The following is a 21362-nucleotide window of genomic DNA, read 5'->3' as shown; positions in this document are numbered from 1 at the left end:
GAATGATGTGTATGCTATATTTGGGGGGAATGATGTGTATGCTATATTTGGGGGGAATGATGTGTATGCTATATTTGGGGGGAATGATGTGTATGCTATATTTTGGGGGAATGATGTGTATGCTATATTTGGGGGGAATGATGTGTATGCTATATTTGGGGGGAATGATGTGTATGCTATATTTGGGGGGAATGATGTGTATGCTATATTTGGGGGGAATGATGTGTATGCTATATTTGGGGGGAAATGATGTGTATGCTATATTTGGGGGGAATGATGTGTATGCTATATGCGGGGGGAATGATGTGTATGCTATATTTGGGGGGAATGATGTGTATGCTATATTTGGGGGGAATGATGTGTATGCTATATTTGGGGGGAATGATGTGTATGCTATATTTGGGGGGAATGATGTGTATGCTATATTTGGGGGGAATGATGTGTATGCTATATTTGGGGGGAATGATGTGTATGCTATATTTGGGGGGAATGATGTGTATGCTATATTTGGGGGGAATGATGTGTATGCTATATTTGGGGGGAATGATGTGTATGCTATATTTGGGGGGAATGATGTGTATGCTATATTTGGGGGGAATGATGTGTATGCTATATTTGGGGGGAATGATGTGTATGCTATATTTGGGGGGAATGATGTGTATGCTATATTTGGGGGGAATGATGTGTATGCTATATTTGGGGGGAATGATGTGTATGCTATATTTGGGGGGAATGATGTGTATGCTATATTTGGGGGGAATGATGTGTATGCTATATTTGGGGGGAATGATGTGTATGCTATATTTGGGGGGAATGATGTGTATGCTATATTTGGGGGGAATGATGTGTATGCTATATTTGGGGGAAATGATGTGTATGCTATATTTGGGGGGAATGATGTGTATGCTATATTTGGGGGGAATGATGTGTATGCTATATTTGGGGGGAAATGATGTGTATGCTATATTTGGGGGGAATGATGTGTATGCTATATTTGGGGGGAATGATGTGTATGCTATATTTGGGGGGAATGATGTGTATGCTATATTTGGGGGGAATGATGTGTATGCTATATTTGGGGGGAATGATGTGTATGCTATATGCGGGGGGAAATGATGTGTATGCTATATTTGGGGGGAATGATGTGTATGCTATATTTGGGGGGAATGATGTGTATGCTATATTTGGGGGGAATGATGTGTATGCTATATTTGGGGGGAATGATGTGTATGCTATATTTGGGGGGAATGATGTGTATGCTATATTTGGGGGGAATGATGTGTATGCTATATGCGGGGGGAAATGATGTGTATGCTATATTTGGGGGGAATGATGTGTATGCTATATTTGGGGGGAATGATGTGTATGCTATATTTGGGGGGAATGATGTGTATGCTATATTTGGGGGGAATGATGTGTATGCTATATTTGGGGGGAATGATGTGTATGCTATATGCGGGGGGAATGATGTGTATGCTATATGCGGGGGAAATGATGTGTATGCTATATTTGGGGGGAATGATGTGTATGCTATATTTGGGGGGAATGATGTGTATGCTATATTTGGGGGGAATGATGTGTATGCTATATTTGGGGGGAATGATGTGTATGCTATATTTGGGGGGAATGATGTGTATGCTATATTTGGGGGGAATGATGTGTATGCTATATGCGGGGGGAAATGATGTGTATGCTATATTTGGGGGGAATGATGTGTATGCTATATTTGGGGGGAATGATGTGTATGCTATATTTGGGGGGAATGATGTGTATGCTATATTTGGGGGGAATGATGTGTATGCTATATGCGGGGGGAATGATGTGTATGCTATATGCGGGGGAAATGATGTGTATGCTATATTTGGGGGGAATGATGTGTATGCTATATTTGGGGGGAATGATGTGTATGCTATATTTGGGGGGAATGATGTGTATGCTATATTTGGGGGGAATGATGTGTATGCTATATTTGGGGGGAATGATGTGTATGCTATATTTGGAGGGAAATGATGTGTATGCTATATTTGGGGGGAATGATGTGTATGCTATATTTGGGGGGAATGATGTGTATGCTATATTTGGGGGAAATTATGTGTATGCTATATTTGGGGGAAATGATGTGTATGCTATATTTGGGGGGAATGATGTGTATGCTATATTTGGGGGGAATGATGTGTATGCTATATTTGGGGGAAATGATGTGTATGCTATATTTGGGGGGAATGATGTGTATGCTATATTTGGGGGGAATGATGTGTATGCTATATTTGGGGGGAATGATGTGTATGCTATATTTGGGGGGAATGATGTGTATGCTATATTTGGGGGAAATGATGTGTATGCTATATTTGGGGGGAATGATGTGTATGCTATATTTGGGGGGAATGATGTGTATGCTATATTTGGGGGAAATGATGTGTATGCTATATTTGGGGGGAATGATGTGTATGCTATATGCGGGGGGAATGATGTGTATGCTATATTTGGGGGGAATGATGTGTATGCTATATTTGGGGGGAATGATGTGTATGCTATATTTGGGGGGAATGATGTGTATGCTATATTTGGGGGGAATGATGTGTATGCTATATTTGGGGGGAATGATGTGTATGCTATATTTGGGGGGAATGATGTGTATGCTATATTTGGGGGGAAATGATGTGTATGCTATATTTGGGGGGAATGATGTGTATGCTATATTTGGGGGGAATGATGTGTATGCTATATTTGGGGGGAATGATGTGTATGCTATATTTGGGGGGAATGATGTGTATGCTATATTTTGGGGGAATGATGTGTATGCTATATTTGGGGGGAATGATGTGTATGCTATATTTGGGGGGAATGATGTGTATGCTATATTTGGGGGGAATGATGTGTATGCTATATTTGGGGGGAATGATGTGTATGCTATATTTGGGGGGAAATGATGTGTATGCTATATTTGGGGGGAATGATGTGTATGCTATATGCGGGGGGAATGATGTGTATGCTATATTTGGGGGGAATGATGTGTATGCTATATTTGGGGGGAATGATGTGTATGCTATATTTGGGGGGAATGATGTGTATGCTATATTTGGGGGGAATGATGTGTATGCTATATTTGGGGGGAATGATGTGTATGCTATATTTGGGGGGAATGATGTGTATGCTATATTTGGGGGGAATGATGTGTATGCTATATTTGGGGGGAATGATGTGTATGCTATATTTGGGGGGAATGATGTGTATGCTATATTTGGGGGGAATGATGTGTATGCTATATTTGGGGGGAATGATGTGTATGCTATATTTGGGGGGAATGATGTGTATGCTATATTTGGGGGGAATGATGTGTATGCTATATTTGGGGGGAATGATGTGTATGCTATATTTGGGGGGAATGATGTGTATGCTATATTTGGGGGGAATGATGTGTATGCTATATTTGGGGGGAATGATGTGTATGCTATATTTGGGGGGAATGATGTGTATGCTATATTTGGGGGGAATGATGTGTATGCTATATTTGGGGGGAATGATGTGTATGCTATATTTGGGGGGAATGATGTGTATGCTATATTTGGGGGAAATGATGTGTATGCTATATTTGGGGGGAATGATGTGTATGCTATATTTGGGGGGAATGATGTGTATGCTATATTTGGGGGGAAATGATGTGTATGCTATATTTGGGGGGAATGATGTGTATGCTATATTTGGGGGGAATGATGTGTATGCTATATTTGGGGGGAATGATGTGTATGCTATATTTGGGGGGAATGATGTGTATGCTATATTTGGGGGGAATGATGTGTATGCTATATTTGGGGGGAATGATGTGTATGCTATATTTGGGGGGAATGATGTGTATGCTATATTTGGGGGGAATGATGTGTATGCTATATTTGGGGGGGAATGATGTGTATGCTATATTTGGGGGGAATGATGTGTATGCTATATTTGGGGGGAATGATGTGTATGCTATATTTGGGGGAAATGATGTGTATGCTATATTTGGGGGGAATGATGTATGCTATATTTGGGGGGAATGATGTGTATGCTATATTTGGGGGAATGATGTGTATGCTATATTTGGGGGGAATGATGTGTATGCTATATTTGGGGGGAATGATGTGTATGCTATATTTGGGGGGAATGATGTGTATGCTATATTTGGGGGGAATGATGTGTATGCTATATTTGGGGGGAATGATGTGTATGCTATATTTGGGGGAATGATGTGTATGCTATATTTGGGGGGAAATGATGTGTATGCTATATTTGGGGGGAAATGATGTGTATGCTATATTTGGGGGGAATGATGTGTATGCTATATTTGGGGGGAATGATGTGTATGCTATATTTGGGGGGAATGATGTGTATGCTATATTTGGGGGGAATGATGTGTATGCTATATTTGGGGGGAATGATGTGTATGCTATATTTGGGGGGAATGATGTGTATGCTATATTTGGGGGGAATGATGTGTATGCTATATTTGGGGGGAATGATGTGTATGCTATATTTGGGGGGAATGATGTGTATGCTATATTTGGGGGAAATGATGTGTATGCTATATTTGGGGGGAATGATGTGTATGCTATATTTTGGGGGGAATGATGTGTATGCTATATTTGGGGGGAATGATGTGTATGCTATATTTGGGGGGAATGATGTGTATGCTATATTTGGGGGGAATGATGTGTATGCTATATTTGGGGGAAATGATGTGTATGCTATATTTGGGGGGAAATGATGTGTATGCTATATTTGGGGGGAATGATGCGTATGCTATATTTGGGGGGAATGATGTGTATGCTATATTTGGGGGGAATGATGTGTATGCTATATTTTGGGGGAATGATGTGTATGCTATATTTGGGGGGAATGATGTGTATGCTATATTTGGGGGGAATGATGTGTATGCTATATTTGGGGGGAATGATGTGTATGCTATATTTTGGGGGAATGATGTGTATGCTATATTTGGGGGGAATGATGTGTATGCTATATTTGGGGGGAATGATGTGTATGCTATATTTGGGGGGAATGATGTGTATGCTATATTTGGGGGGAATGATGTGTATGCTATATTTGGGGGGAATGATGTGTATGCTATATTTGGGGGGAATGATGTGTATGCTATATTTGGGGGGAATGATGTGTATGCTATATTTGGGGGGAATGATGTGTATGCTATATTTGGGGGGAATGATGTGTATGCTATATTTGGGGGGAAATGATGTGTATGCTATATTTGGGGGGAATGATGTGTATGCTATATTTGGGGGGAATGATGTGTATGCTATATTTGGGGGGAATGATGTGTATGCTATATTTGGGGGGAAATGATGTGTATGCTATATTTGGGGGGAATGATGTGTATGCTATATTTGGGGGGAATGATGTGTATGCTATATTTGGGGGGAATGATGTGTATGCTATATTTGGGGGGAATGATGTGTATGCTATATTTGGGGGGAATGATGTGTATGCTATATTTGGGGGGAATGATGTGTATGCTATATTTGGGGGGAATGATGTGTATGCTATATTTGGGGGGAATGATGTGTATGCTATATTTGGGGGGAATGATGTGTATGCTATATTTGGGGGAAATGATGTGTATGCTATATTTGGGGGGAATGATGTGTATGCTATATTTGGGGGGAATGATGTGTATGCTATATTTGGGGGGAAATGATGTGTATGCTATATTTGGGGGGAATGATGTGTATGCTATATTTGGGGGGAATGATGTGTATGCTATATTTGGGGGGAATGATGTGTATGCTATATTTGGGGGGAATGATGTGTATGCTATATTTGGGGGGAATGATGTGTATGCTATATTTGGGGGGAATGATGTGTATGCTATATTTGGGGGGAATGATGTGTATGCTATATTTGGGGGGAATGATGTGTATGCTATATTTGGGGGGGAATGATGTGTATGCTATATTTGGGGGGAATGATGTGTATGCTATATTTGGGGGGAATGATGTGTATGCTATATTTGGGGGGAATGATGTGTATGCTATATTTGGGGGGAATGATGTATGCTATATTTGGGGGGAATGATGTGTATGCTATATTTGGGGGAATGATGTGTATGCTATATTTGGGGGGAATGATGTGTATGCTATATTTGGGGGGAATGATGTGTATGCTATATTTGGGGGGAATGATGTGTATGCTATATTTGGGGGGAATGATGTGTATGCTATATTTGGGGGGAATGATGTGTATGCTATATTTGGGGGAATGATGTGTATGCTATATTTGGGGGGAAATGATGTGTATGCTATATTTGGGGGGAAATGATGTGTATGCTATATTTGGGGGGAATGATGTGTATGCTATATTTGGGGGGAATGATGTGTATGCTATATTTGGGGGGAATGATGTGTATGCTATATTTGGGGGGAATGATGTGTATGCTATATTTGGGGGGAATGATGTGTATGCTATATTTGGGGGGAATGATGTGTATGCTATATTTGGGGGGAATGATGTGTATGCTATATTTGGGGGGAATGATGTGTATGCTATATTTGGGGGGAATGATGTGTATGCTATATTTGGGGGAAATGATGTGTATGCTATATTTGGGGGGAATGATGTGTATGCTATATTTTGGGGGGAATGATGTGTATGCTATATTTGGGGGGAATGATGTGTATGCTATATTTGGGGGGAATGATGTGTATGCTATATTTGGGGGGAATGATGTGTATGCTATATTTGGGGGAAATGATGTGTATGCTATATTTGGGGGGAAATGATGTGTATGCTATATTTGGGGGGAATGATGCGTATGCTATATTTGGGGGGAATGATGTGTATGCTATATTTGGGGGGAATGATGTGTATGCTATATTTGGGGGGAATGATGTGTATGCTATATTTGGGGGGAATGATGTGTATGCTATATTTGGGGGGAATGATGTGTATGCTATATTTGGGGGGAATGATGTGTATGCTATATTTGGGGGGAATGATGTGTATGCTATATTTGGGGGGAATGATGTGTATGCTATATTTGGGGGGAATGATGTGTATGCTATATTTGGGGGGAATGATGTGTATGCTATATTTGGGGGGAATGATGTGTATGCTATATTTGGGGGGAATGATGTGTATGCTATATTTGGGGGGAATGATGTGTATGCTATATTTGGGGGGAATGATGTGTATGCTATATTTGGGGGGAATGATGTGTATGCTATATTTGGGGGGAAATGATGTGTATGCTATATTTGGGGGGAATGATGTGTATGCTATATTTGGGGGGAATGATGTGTATGCTATATTTGGGGGGAATGATGTGTATGCTATATTTGGGGGGAATGATGTGTATGCTATATTTGGGGGGAATGATGTGTATGCTATATTTGGGGGGAATGATGTGTATGCTATATTTGGGGGGAATGATGTGTATGCTATATTTGGGGGGAATGATGTGTATGCTATATTTGGGGGGAATGATGTGTATGCTATATTTGGGGGAAATGATGTGTATGCTATATTTGGGGGGAATGATGTGTATGCTATATTTGGGGGGAATGATGTGTATGCTATATTTGGGGGGAAATGATGTGTATGCTATATTTGGGGGGAATGATGTGTATGCTATATTTGGGGGGAATGATGTGTATGCTATATTTGGGGGGAATGATGTGTATGCTATATTTGGGGGGAATGATGTGTATGCTATATTTGGGGGGAATGATGTGTATGCTATATTTGGGGGGAATGATGTGTATGCTATATTTGGGGGGAATGATGTGTATGCTATATTTGGGGGGAATGATGTGTATGCTATATTTGGGGGGAATGATGTGTATGCTATATTTGGGGGGAATGATGTGTATGCTATATTTGGGGGGAATGATGTGTATGCTATATTTGGGGGGAATGATGTGTATGCTATATTTGGGGGGAATGATGTGTATGCTATATTTGGGGGGAATGATGTGTATGCTATATTTGGGGGGAAATGATGTGTATGCTATATTTGGGGGGAATGATGTGTATGCTATATTTGGGGGGAATGATGTGTATGCTATATTTGGGGGGAATGATGTGTATGCTATATTTGGGGGGAATGATGTGTATGCTATATTTGGGGGGAATGATGTGTATGCTATATTTGGGGGGAATGATGTGTATGCTATATTTGGGGGGAATGATGTGTATGCTATATTTGGGGGGAATGATGTGTATGCTATATTTGGGGGGAATGATGTGTATGCTATATTTGGGGGAAATGATGTGTATGCTATATTTGGGGGGAATGATGTGTATGCTATATTTGGGGGGAATGATGTGTATGCTATATTTGGGGGGAAATGATGTGTATGCTATATTTGGGGGGAATGATGTGTATGCTATATTTGGGGGGAATGATGTGTATGCTATATTTGGGGGGAATGATGTGTATGCTATATTTGGGGGGAATGATGTGTATGCTATATTTGGGGGGAATGATGTGTATGCTATATTTGGGGGGAATGATGTGTATGCTATATTTGGGGGGAATGATGTGTATGCTATATTTGGGGGGAATGATGTGTATGCTATATTTGGGGGGGAATGATGTGTATGCTATATTTGGGGGGAATGATGTGTATGCTATATTTGGGGGGAATGATGTGTATGCTATATTTGGGGGGAATGATGTGTATGCTATATTTGGGGGGAATGATGTATGCTATATTTGGGGGGAATGATGTGTATGCTATATTTGGGGGAATGATGTGTATGCTATATTTGGGGGGAATGATGTGTATGCTATATTTGGGGGGAATGATGTGTATGCTATATTTGGGGGGAATGATGTGTATGCTATATTTGGGGGGAATGATGTGTATGCTATATTTGGGGGGAATGATGTGTATGCTATATTTGGGGGAATGATGTGTATGCTATATTTGGGGGGAAATGATGTGTATGCTATATTTGGGGGGAAATGATGTGTATGCTATATTTGGGGGGAATGATGTGTATGCTATATTTGGGGGGAATGATGTGTATGCTATATTTGGGGGGAATGATGTGTATGCTATATTTGGGGGGAATGATGTGTATGCTATATTTGGGGGGAATGATGTGTATGCTATATTTGGGGGGAATGATGTGTATGCTATATTTGGGGGGAATGATGTGTATGCTATATTTGGGGGGAATGATGTGTATGCTATATTTGGGGGGAATGATGTGTATGCTATATTTGGGGGAAATGATGTGTATGCTATATTTGGGGGGAATGATGTGTATGCTATATTTTGGGGGGAATGATGTGTATGCTATATTTGGGGGGAATGATGTGTATGCTATATTTGGGGGGAATGATGTGTATGCTATATTTGGGGGGAATGATGTGTATGCTATATTTGGGGGAAATGATGTGTATGCTATATTTGGGGGGAAATGATGTGTATGCTATATTTGGGGGGAATGATGCGTATGCTATATTTGGGGGGAATGATGTGTATGCTATATTTGGGGGGAATGATGTGTATGCTATATTTTGGGGGAATGATGTGTATGCTATATTTGGGGGGAATGATGTGTATGCTATATTTGGGGGGAATGATGTGTATGCTATATTTGGGGGGAATGATGTGTATGCTATATTTTGGGGGAATGATGTGTATGCTATATTTGGGGGGAATGATGTGTATGCTATATTTGGGGGGAATGATGTGTATGCTATATTTGGGGGGAATGATGTGTATGCTATATTTGGGGGGAATGATGTGTATGCTATATTTGGGGGGAATGATGTGTATGCTATATTTGGGGGGAATGATGTGTATGCTATATTTGGGGGGAATGATGTGTATGCTATATTTGGGGGGAATGATGTGTATGCTATATTTGGGGGGAATGATGTGTATGCTATATTTGGGGGGAATGATGTGTATGCTATATTTGGGGGGAATGATGTGTATGCTATATTTGGGGGGAATGATGTGTATGCTATATTTGGGGGGAATGATGTGTATGCTATATTTGGGGGGAAATGATGTGTATGCTATATTTGGGGGGAATGATGTGTATGCTATATTTGGGGGGAATGATGTGTATGCTATATTTGGGGGGAATGATGTGTATGCTATATTTGGGGGGAATGATGTGTATGCTATATTTTGGGGGAATGATGTGTATGCTATATTTGGGGGGAATGATGTGTATGCTATATTTGGGGGGAATGATGTGTATGCTATATTTGGGGGGAATGATGTGTATGCTATATTTGGGGGGAATGATGTGTATGCTATATTTGGGGGGAATGATGTGTATGCTATATTTTGGGGGAATGATGTGTATGCTATATTTGGGGGGAATGATGTGTATGCTATATTTGGGGGGAATGATGTGTATGCTATATTTGGGGGGAATGATGTGTATGCTATATTTGGGGGGAATGATGTGTATGCTATATGCGGGGGGGATGATGTGTATGCTATATTTGGGGGGGATGATGTGTATGCTATATGCGGGGGGAATGATGTGTATGCTATATTTTGGGGGGAATGATGTGTATGCTATATTTGGGGGGAATGATGTGTATGCTATATGCGGGGGGAATGATGTGTATGCTATATTTTGGGGGGAATGATGTGTATGCTATATTTGGGGGGAATGATGTGTATGCTATATTTGGGGGAATGATGTGTATGCTATATTTGGGGGGAATGATGTGTATGCTATATTTTGGGGGGAATGATGTGTATGCTATATTTGGGGGAATGATGTGTATGCTATATGCGGGGGGAATGATGTGTATGCTATATTTGGGGGGAATGATGTGTATGCTATATTTGGGGGGAATGATGTGTATGCTATATTTGGGGGGAATGATGTGTATGCTATATTTGGGGGGAATGATGTGTATGCTATATTTGGGGGGAATGATGTGTATGCTATATTTGGGGGGAATGATGTGTATGCTATATTTGGGGGGAATGATGTGTATGCTATATTTGGGGGGAATGATGTGTATGCTATATTTGGGGGGAATGATGTGTATGCTATATTTGGGGGGAAATGATGTGTATGCTATATTTGGGGGGAATGATGTGTATGCTATATTTGGGGGGAATGATGTGTATGCTATATTTGGGGGGAATGATGTGTATGCTATATTTGGGGGAAATGATGTGTATGCTATATTTGGGGGGAATGATGTGTATGCTATATTTGGGGGGAATGATGTGTATGCTATATTTGGGGGGAATGATGTGTATGCTATATTTGGGGGGAAATGATGTAATGATTAACACAGACGTTCTGTATTTTACCATCGGAATAATGGATGGCGCAGCGGGATGACGTGGAGCCCAGTTTGATTACAAGATGTCCGAATATCTTCTTACATTTTTTTTTTTTAATGTACATTCTAGAATGCCCCTTCTAGCCAATAAGAAACTAATATTCAACAATGCGGTTGTATAAACTATTTTATACTAATACAATTGATCAGATACAAATGTATACAATAATACTTTTTCTCTCAAAAAGGTAATTAGTGGCACCCTTAAAGAATTCTTATCAATAAAGTAGTCAAAAGTTTAGTATTTGGTCCCATATTCCTAGTACGCAATGATTACATCAAGGTTGTGATTCTACAAACTTGTTGGATGCATTTGCAGTTCGTTTTGGTTGGGTTTCAGATTATTATGTGCCCAATCGAAATTAATGGTGAATAATGTGTTGTCATTTTGGAGTCACTTTTATTGTAAATAAGAATATAGTATGTTTCTAAACCCTTCTACATTTAATGTCAAAGATCATACCCCCCAAGACATGCTAACCTCTCACCATGACCAATAACAGGGGAGGTTAGCATTATATATCATACCCCCAAGACATGCTAACCTCTCACCATTACAATAACAGGGAGGTTAGCATTATATATCATACCCCCAAGACATGCTAACCTCTCACCATTACAATAACAGGGGAGGTTAGCATTATATATCATACCCCCAAGACATGCTAACCTCTCACCATGACCAATAACAGGGGAGGTTAGCATTATATATCATACCCCCAAGACATGCTAACCTCTCACCATGACCAATAACAGGGGAGGTTAGCATTATATATCATACCCCCCAAGACATGCTAACCTCCAACCATTACAATAACAGGGAGGTTAGCATTATATATCATACCCCCAAGACATGCTAACCTCTCACCATTACAATAACAGGGGAGGTTAGCATTATATATCATACCCCCCAAGACATGCTAACCTCTCACCATTACAATAACAGGGGAGGTTAGCATTATATATCATACCCCCAAGACATGCTAACCTCTCACCATGACCAATAACAGGGGAGGTTAGCATTATATATCATACCCCCAAGACATGCTAACCTCTCACCATTACAATAACAGGGGAGGTTAGCATTATATATCATACCCCCCAAGACATGCTAACCTCTCACCATTACAATAACAGGGGAGGTTAGCATTATATATCATACCCCCAAGACATGCTAACCTCTCATCATGACCAATAACAGGGGAGGTTAGCATTATATATCATACCCCCAAGACATGCTAACCTCTCACCATTACAATAACAGGGGAGGTTAGCATTATATATCATACCCCCAAGACATGCTAACCTCTCACCATTACAATAACAGGGGAGGTTAGCATTATATATCATACCCCCCAAGACATGCTAACCTCTCACCATGACAATAACAGGGGAGTTGAACATGTCTTGGGAGAATGGGACAAAATACTAAACTTTTGACTACGTTATTTATAATAATCTTTAGGGGTGTCAATAGTTTTAACCCCTACCATTTTGAGAGAAAAAATATATATTACTTGTTAAACAAAATCTCTTTCTCTGAGTAATTGTATTAGTATTAAAAAAATATAATTTCCCTTTTTTTTTAGCATTAAATATCGCTCAGTATTTGAATGATTTATTTTAAACTAACTCATTATTGCTCATCTTTATCAAGGATGTCAATCATTTCAGGCCCCACTGTAGGTGCAAACTGCATGTTTCTATGATCGGTGGTTAAAAAGAGAAGAAGAAGAAAGGTCCTTAAAAAATTGTAGAATCTAAACTTTAAAAAACCCAGTGATCTTTCTAGCCAGAGGGGATTTTCATAATCTCATAGTATTTGAAAATCAATATATTTTTAAAAAATGTTTAAACTTTTGATGTCATCAGGTAGAACTTTATATATTATTTTCTACAAAACGTTGAGATTTGCAGTTTTGACATATGTAGACTATGGTATTGTTCTGGAGATAATGAAGATGAGGTCGAAAATTGGTGGAATTGCCCGTTAATTATTGAATTAATAAAAAAGTATTTGTAAGTCTGCTGTTGTTGTGTCGTGATGATGCAGACTTCTAACAGTGTTTCTGGGGTAATACTGACACTTACTGGTTCATCATTGTCTTGACTGATCCCAAAGAGAAAGAACTAAGCTATAGCAATAGTACACTACATGCCCAGTACATTATTCACACATTAATACATGTATACATATATTCATCATTTATATTTTATTAACACTATTAAATTACTGCACATACAAAGCATTTTAGAGCAATAGGATGAAATGATATTATAGCTGCAGTTTAAACTAGAAGGAGATGTTTGTGTTGATATAATCACAACTAGATGTCCATTTATTTTCACGTTACAAACATTAGTGGCCAGCACATACACTTTCTGGCCTCAAGCCTTAGTTAAAGGTTCAACAATGAAATTGTGTTGGTTCAAATAGAAATATTTTACTAATCATTCTAGAAATACGAGAAATATAAAAATATCCTTAAAAGATCATTATTTATAACTGGATGTATGTAAGATATTAAATATGAACTGGCTTGGTTTAGGACATAAATGATGTATAGGTGAGATAGGTTTATGAACTTTACATGAATCATTTAGATAACTGGATTCATTGTTTAGGATACAGGAAGCATGACAAGTTCAATCTTCATTTTGGGACCCTGAAAGTCAAAAACAAATACACTGTTATTTAGTTACATAGTTACCTGAGTGTCCATCACTGACATCAACATAATTTGTTTGATTGACATCTATTATTGGTTTTGATTGATAAGAGGTCGTACTCACAGGTGATTGGTCCGATGGTGAGGGGTTCGAGGGGGACAGAGGGGGTGACAGAGCGGTATTTCCTTTTGGTGCACATCTGAGGAGAGAGATGAGAAGGAGTCAGAGAGATCAGATACTGAGACAGAGAGACCAGAGCGAGTCAGAGAGACCAAACACTGAGACAGAGAGACCAGACACTGAGACAGAGAGACGGGAAAGAGTCAGAGAGATCAGACACTGAGACAGAGAGACGAGAAGGAGTCAGAGAGACCAGACACTGAGACAGAGAGACGAGGAGTCAGAGAGACCAGACACTGAGACAGAGAGACGGGAAGGAGTCGGAGAGACCAGACACTGAGACAGAGAGGCCAGAGAGAGTCAGAGAGACCAGACACTGAGACAGAGAGACGAGGAGTCAGAGAGACCAGATACTGAGACAGAGAGACGAGGAGTCAGAGAGACCAGACACTGAGACAGAGAGACGGGACGGAGTCAGAGAGACCAGATACTGAGACAGAGAGACTCAGGAGAGTCAGAAACCACCACACACAAACTGTGTGAGACCAGAGAGAGACCACAAACTGAGTAAGACCAGAGAGAGACCACAAACTGAGTGAGACCAGAGAGAGACCACAAACTGAGTGAGACCAGAGAGAGACCACATACTGAGTGAGACCAGAGAGAGACCACAAACTGAGTAAGACCCGAGAGAGACCACAGACTGAGTGAGACCAGAGAGAGACCAGAGACAGAGTGGATGAGTCAGCGGGAAAGATGCAGGACTCACTGGAGTGCAGGAGGTGCTCCTCTGGTCACACAGGCTGAGTCTGCAGTGCAGGAAGACGTCCCGGTAGTCCCCCTGGTACAGGAACAGCAGAGCAGAGAAGCGAGCCCTGAGAGACGAGCCGCTCTCCTCCACCCTCACCTGACGGAATTCAGTCGGACATCTAGGAAACAGGGAGGATCATGGGTTTAGGTTAGATAACGCAACAAAATACACAAACATTAGGGTTCGTTTCCCAGACACAGAATAATCCTGATCCTGGAGTAAAAAGCATTCTCAATGGAGAAGCTACATGTAAAGTGTTAGTCCAGAACCAGACTTCATCTGTCTGGGAAAACCTCCTCCATATGTTCCTTGAGTATAAACCAAGACACCTGCACACATACTTGTTCTGAATGATGTAGTATCGCATGATGTCTTTAGGGTCGGGGGATTGCGTGGCATAGCAGTCCTCCAGAACGACCACGAAACGCTCCGTCTCGGACTCCTCTACGGACACGCCCACGTGCAGCACGGAACCCACCGGCAAGGTGACTCCGCCCGCTGGGTAAGCCTTTGTGAAGTCGTCGCTGTGGTACAGAGTCATGTTGGAGCCCACTCTGGAGCCCTTACCGACTCTGGAACCCTTCAGCCTGTCAAATGGGCCAATAGGAGGTTTGGTTTTGTTAGATTCCAAATAAACAGAGTAAAAAACTCAGGGATGTTTAGTAAAGCTGAAACCAAGTTTATTCACCACTGGGTCATACAGCAGCATGACAACGACATGTTTCCACTAGTGGTAGTATATATATAGACCCCAATGTGGATGGAGCATCCTCCTTCCCTCTAAACATGACATGTTTCCACCAGTGGTAGTATATATATATATATATAGACCCCAATGTGGATGGAGCATCCTCCTTCCCTCTAAACATGACATGTTTCCACTAGTGGTAGTATATATATAGACCCCAATGTGGATGGAGCATCCTCCTTCCCTCTAAACATGACATGTTTATTGCTGGGCAGGAAGTTAAGTGATGCAGGCAATAAACTGTTCCTTCTCCCTTAACATGACCTGACCTCCATTCCTCACTAACCCACATCTCTCCATCCTTATCAGTTCCTGCAACCATGTGATTGCCTTTCCTTTACTCAATACATTCCAAGCTTAACTGCCTCCACCACAAACATTCCTCCTCCAGATAACCATTAACATCTGGTGTAGAAACCTGACTATGGTATTCAATATTTCAAGTTTTAGAGTCAGAGCCCATCAGTTAAGAGATGCAGTCAGAGATGGTGAAGGACAAACAAAGTGCCTTGGGTGAGAAATGTACTTTACAGGCTCAGTAAAAATGAATCGTTAATATTATTATTTATAATAATTATAATTATAATTAAAATAGTTCTAATGAAAATAATAAATACACATTATTGTTGAAACACTTTTCAAGACAAGACACCCAAAGTCACTTTAGATAGGCAAGATAAGACATTATTATTATTATAGTTTTAACACCATTATACAGCCAGCTTCAACTGAGTATCTTGGTGGAACAACCAGAACAACCAGTAGTGTGATGAGTGGACAGAGGAGGAGATAAACTCTTAACTAGTTACCTAAAGGATCATCAAGAACCACGGGTTTGGAGTATAAACTGTCTACGCATTAACAGAATACTGACAGTCCGACATGTGTTAGCCTGCATTAACAGAATACTGACAGTCCGACATGTGTTAGCCTGCATTAACAGAATACTGACAGTCCGACATGTGTTAGCCTGCATTAACAGGATACTGACAGTCCGACATGTGTTCGCCTGCATTAACAGGATACTGACAGTCCGACATGTGTTCGCCTGCATTAACAGAATACTGACAGTCCGACATGTGTTCGCCTGCATTGTGTTACATTGTGCTACATTATATTACATTGTGTAACAGGGTTTGGATTTAGAAGTGGGGGCATAATTATTATCGTTTTTAAATCCAGTCGTATAAACACTCCAAACAGCCTCCCCGACTGTTCGGAGGCGTCTGCATGGTCCTAAAGTACACCACTGCACATATTGAATCACATTCCAATGATACAAATGGAGGGGGGGGGGGGGGGGGGGGGGGGGGATGTAATTTCATTATGTGTCCCATGTCCCCCCGGTCCCATATCCCCCCCTGTCCCATGTCCCCCCGGTCCCATATCCCCCCCCTGTCCCATGTCCCCCCCGTCCCAATGTCCCCCCCGTCCCATGTCCCCCCGTCCCATGTCCGCCCGTCCCATGTCCTCCCCTTCCCATGTCCTCCCCGTCCCATGTCCCCCCCGTCCCATGTCCCCCCCCCGCCCCTGTTGTGTTACATTGTCCATGTTTTACAGTGTTTACAGTAACGTCACGTCTCCACTTACGACAGGTAGGGTTTGATGGCCACATCCAGGCTGGTCTCTGATTCCAGAGGGTAGGCACAGGAGAAAGGCACGCTCACGGGTCGGCTGAAGGACACGTCGTGAACGTGGTAGATGAATAAACTGTTGGAAAAGATGGCGTCAGTTCCGTTTGTCTGGTGAAAGGGGGAAAAGGGAAGAAGATTAGAAGCCAGGAGAGGACCTCTCACCAGTTCTCACAATAATATCATTCTTGGACTATTGTATTCCAGTTCATCTGTTCATCATTTTCTGTTGATGGCAACATGTCTCACAGTAAGTGTTCTCTGTTGATGGCAACATGTCTCCCAGCAAGTGTTCTCTGTTGATGGCAACATGTCTCACAGCAAGTGTTCTCTGTTGAACGTTTTGGTGAGGAACGGGGCGAACGGGTCGGGGTCTGTTCTCACCACCAGAGTGTTTCCGCAGACGCCCTCCTTGCGCTCCACCTGGTACCATACCATGCCGCCACGCTCTTCGTGAGCGTTACACCGGGGGTCGGCCAGGTTAGCGGTGGTGGCGTCCAGACCAGCGGCCTCCAGGTTAGTCCTGTTGAGACCCACCTGTACCAGGCTCCGCCCACACACTACCTCTGGGTGCAGCAAAACAGGCTGATCTGTAAGAGAGGAAGAGAGAGACAGAGGGATGAGAAACAGGCTGATCTGTAAGAGAGGAAGAGAGAGACAGAGGGATGAGAAACAGGCTGATCTGTAAGAGAGGAAGAGAGAGACAGAGGGATGAGAAACAGGCTGATCTATAAGAGAGGAAGAGAGAGACAGAGGAATGAGAAAAGAAAGAAAGAGTGTTATGCAAGAACCCCAATTGAAAAGAAGGAATTACAAATTCTCACATGCACTCTTAGAAAAAGTTATTTCAAAATGGTTCTTCGGCTATTTCCATAGGATAACCCTTTTTGTTTCCAGGTCGAACCCTCTAGGGAAGGGGTTCAACTTGGAACCCAATAGGGTTCTACCTGGAACCAAAAAAGGGTTCTTCAAAGGGTTCTCCTCTGGGGGCAGCCGAAGAACCCTTTTAGGTTCTAGATAGCACCTTTTTTTCTAAGAGTGTACAGTACATAGGTCCTCAAGCAGGTGTTTTCTGAGAACTCACCTGACCTCTCACACCGCCAAGTGACCCCATCGGTCCTCAAGCAGGTCTCCCTCGCTCTGCAGGTACCACACATTGCTTTTGGCGTAGTCGTGGCAACCTGTGACTGTGTTGGTGTTGTGGTGCGATTGTTGTCTACTGGTGTTTTTGTCGAGGTGACAACATCTACTGGTGATTTTGTCGTAGTGGTGATATTTATGGATGTTTGTGTTGTCGTGGTGATCTTAACAGGTGTTTGTGTTGTTGTGGTGTCTTTTACAGGTGCATTTGTTGTCTTCGTGACCTTTACAGGGGTTTGTGTTGTCGTGTTGACCTTTACAGGGGCTTTTGTTGTTGTGGTTGTTGATGTTGTGGTGGTTGTTGTTGTGGTTGTTGTTGTGACTGGCTTTGGTGTTGTGGTAGGAGCTGATACATCTGGAACAAGGAGTTAAACAGGAAACACAGTTATGAGGGAACATTCATCGCTCATGTTTTGAAAGAACTAGTATGCTGGTATTACCAGAATCATACAATACGCCTGTATGAATGAATGGATGAATATGCTGAGTACTGTTGATATCTAGGGCCATAAGAAGAACATCATGGTGTATATAACCAGCTGGTGAATGACTAAGCAGTAAACAGTTTAAAAATAAATACAATAACTTCAATTCAAAAGGCAGAACAACGTCAACAAGCCCCACTCAGAACTTGGCAAAGCAGGAGGCAAAACCTTACATGCACAATAGGCGAAGTAGCACCCGGGAGGCATGACGAACTTGTACACAAAGTAGTTCCCAGGGCATGCCTTGACGTGGATGGGCTGAGACTGCACCCAGCAGCAGTCCCCATTGAAGCTGGCGCAGACTGCACTCTGGACAATTTCATCCACCTGCTGGGGGGGAGGAAACGCCAGCCACAAGGGAGCCTGGGTGCCGCACTTGAAGGAATCCACGCACTTGTCCGGCATGGACACGCTCTGGTTGCCGATGAACATGCGGTAATAGCCGTCCCAGCGGACGTTGCGGTCACAGTGCTTGTTGCCCACGTGGTTGTTGGTGGAACGCCAGGCGTCGTTCAGGACCGTGTAGATCTTACAGGGGTTGGAGCACTGCTGGATGCCGTCGACCGTGATGCAGTCCTCCCCGTCGGCGCACTCGTTGAAGCCGCAGCTGAACCGGACATGGGCAAGGTTGGTGTTGGAGGTGGGGTAGGAGCGGCGGACACGGCGAGGGGCGTGGTGTTCGGCGGCAGCGGTGTGGCCAGGTAAACAGATGAGACCGTCTCCGGAGAAGCCCTTCTTACAGGTGCATGTGATGTCACCTGCCATGGCGGAGGTGCGGCAGACGGCTTGTTCGTGACACGCCTCGCAGCTAGTGACAATCGTACCTGTGGGAATTTGGGAATATATGGGTTCATCGTCTTTTTAGGTTGAGGTATCATGATACACCTGAATTGTTTTGATGCCTCCATTTTAAGGTTCTGAGACTAAAGAGCAGAGAAGATACAGAAGTCAGTTGTGTGGTGGGTTATTTAAGCAATAAGGCATGAACATGGCCAATATACCACAGCTAAGGGCTGTTCTTAGGCATGATGCATACCACAAACCCCAGTTGCCTTATTGCTATTATAAACTGGTTACCAATTAAATTAGAGGAGTAAAAATATATGGTCTGATATACCACGGCTTTCAGCCAATCAGCATTCAGGGCTCGAACCACCCAGTTTATAAATACTATTAAACTCTATTAAAATACTTAGTAAATACAATACTTAATACATAATACATGTATCCCTATACTGTCTAACCAAATATATTTGATCTCTTAATATGGCAGACACTCAGTGAAAAAATCTATTTTACAAATGATATATTGTCTGTCATATATAGTATTCATTATGTAATATATATTATGGACACACCTACTCATTCAAGGGTCTATCTTCTGTATACCGCCCCTACCTTGTCACAATACAACTGATTACAGCTGAAACGCATTGAGAAGGAAAGAAATTGAAATGCATTCCAGGTGACTACCTAATGAAGCTGGTTGAGAGAATGCCAAGAGTGTGCAAAGTTCTCATCAAGGCAAAGGGTTGCTACTTTGAAGAATCAAATGTATAAAATGTTACACTTTTTTTTGGTTACTACATGATTGCATATGTGTTATTTCATAGTTTTGATGTCTTCACTGCTATCCTACAATGTAGAAAATAGTAAAAATAAAGAAAAACCCTTGAATGTGTTCAAACTTTTGACTGGTGTTGATGTATTAAATATATAGTATATTTGTGTGTACCTGAGGTATGTCCAGCTGTTGATGTATTAAATATATAGTATATTTGTGTGTACCTGAGGTATGTCCAGCTGTTGATGTATTAAATATATAGTATATTTGTGTGTACCTTAGGTATGTCCAGCTGTTGATGTATTAAATATATAGTATATTTGTGTGTACCTGAGGTATGTCCAGCTGTTGATGTATTAAATATATAGTATATTTGTGTGTACCTGAGGTATGTCCAGCTGTTGATGTATTAAATATATAGTATATATGTGTGTACCTGAGGTATGTCCAGCTGTTGATGTATTAAATATATAGTATATATGTGTGTACCTGAGGTATGTCCAGCGCTGGACAGAACCAGTAGAGGCACCAGCAGAGCCACCAGGATCATCCTCATCAACACTAGTTACTTCTACAGGGGCAGAAACGGGGAACACAATCTGAAGGAAAATACACTTATTATATTCATCCACACTTTATCCACAATTTACATCCACTGGAAAGTCAGGCACGTTTAAATGCAAGTTTGACTTGATTTAATTTGACTGTATCTATACAGGTCATCCTCCTATGGTGATAAAAAACATTAATTTGACTGTATCTATACAGGTGATAAGAAACATTTTATTTTCTGTCACAAGACTGCAATAAACCACATTAGAAAACATCTAATACAATAATAGATATTAAGCACGGACAGACATTCTC

At 41.6% G+C, this 21362-nt stretch overlaps 1 protein-coding gene across 1 annotated transcript; it reads right to left on the bottom strand.

The window, feature by feature from the left end:
* Positions 1-13859: 13859 nt before the first annotated feature.
* Positions 13860-21045, bottom strand: LOC139369556 (pancreatic secretory granule membrane major glycoprotein GP2-like). Its single transcript, XM_071108801.1, has 9 exons — positions 20985-21045; positions 19105-19755; positions 18391-18711; positions 17691-17896; positions 17266-17417; positions 15269-15514; positions 14886-15045; positions 14120-14195; positions 13860-13992 (listed from the first exon to the last, which is right to left on the bottom strand). The coding sequence occupies exons 1-9, from the start codon at positions 21043-21045 to the stop codon at positions 13973-13975; spliced, it is 1893 nt and encodes a 630-aa protein (XP_070964902.1). The 3' UTR covers positions 13860-13972.
* Between the last annotated feature and the right edge of the window lie 317 nt (positions 21046-21362).

This window comes from Oncorhynchus clarkii, chromosome 17 (assembly GCF_045791955.1).
Source record: "Oncorhynchus clarkii lewisi isolate Uvic-CL-2024 chromosome 17, UVic_Ocla_1.0, whole genome shotgun sequence".
In the NCBI taxonomy this organism is placed as follows: domain Eukaryota; kingdom Metazoa; phylum Chordata; class Actinopteri; order Salmoniformes; family Salmonidae; genus Oncorhynchus; species Oncorhynchus clarkii.
The sequence above is the reverse complement of the archived record's forward strand: the minus strand, read 5'-3'. Positions and strand labels throughout refer to the sequence as shown.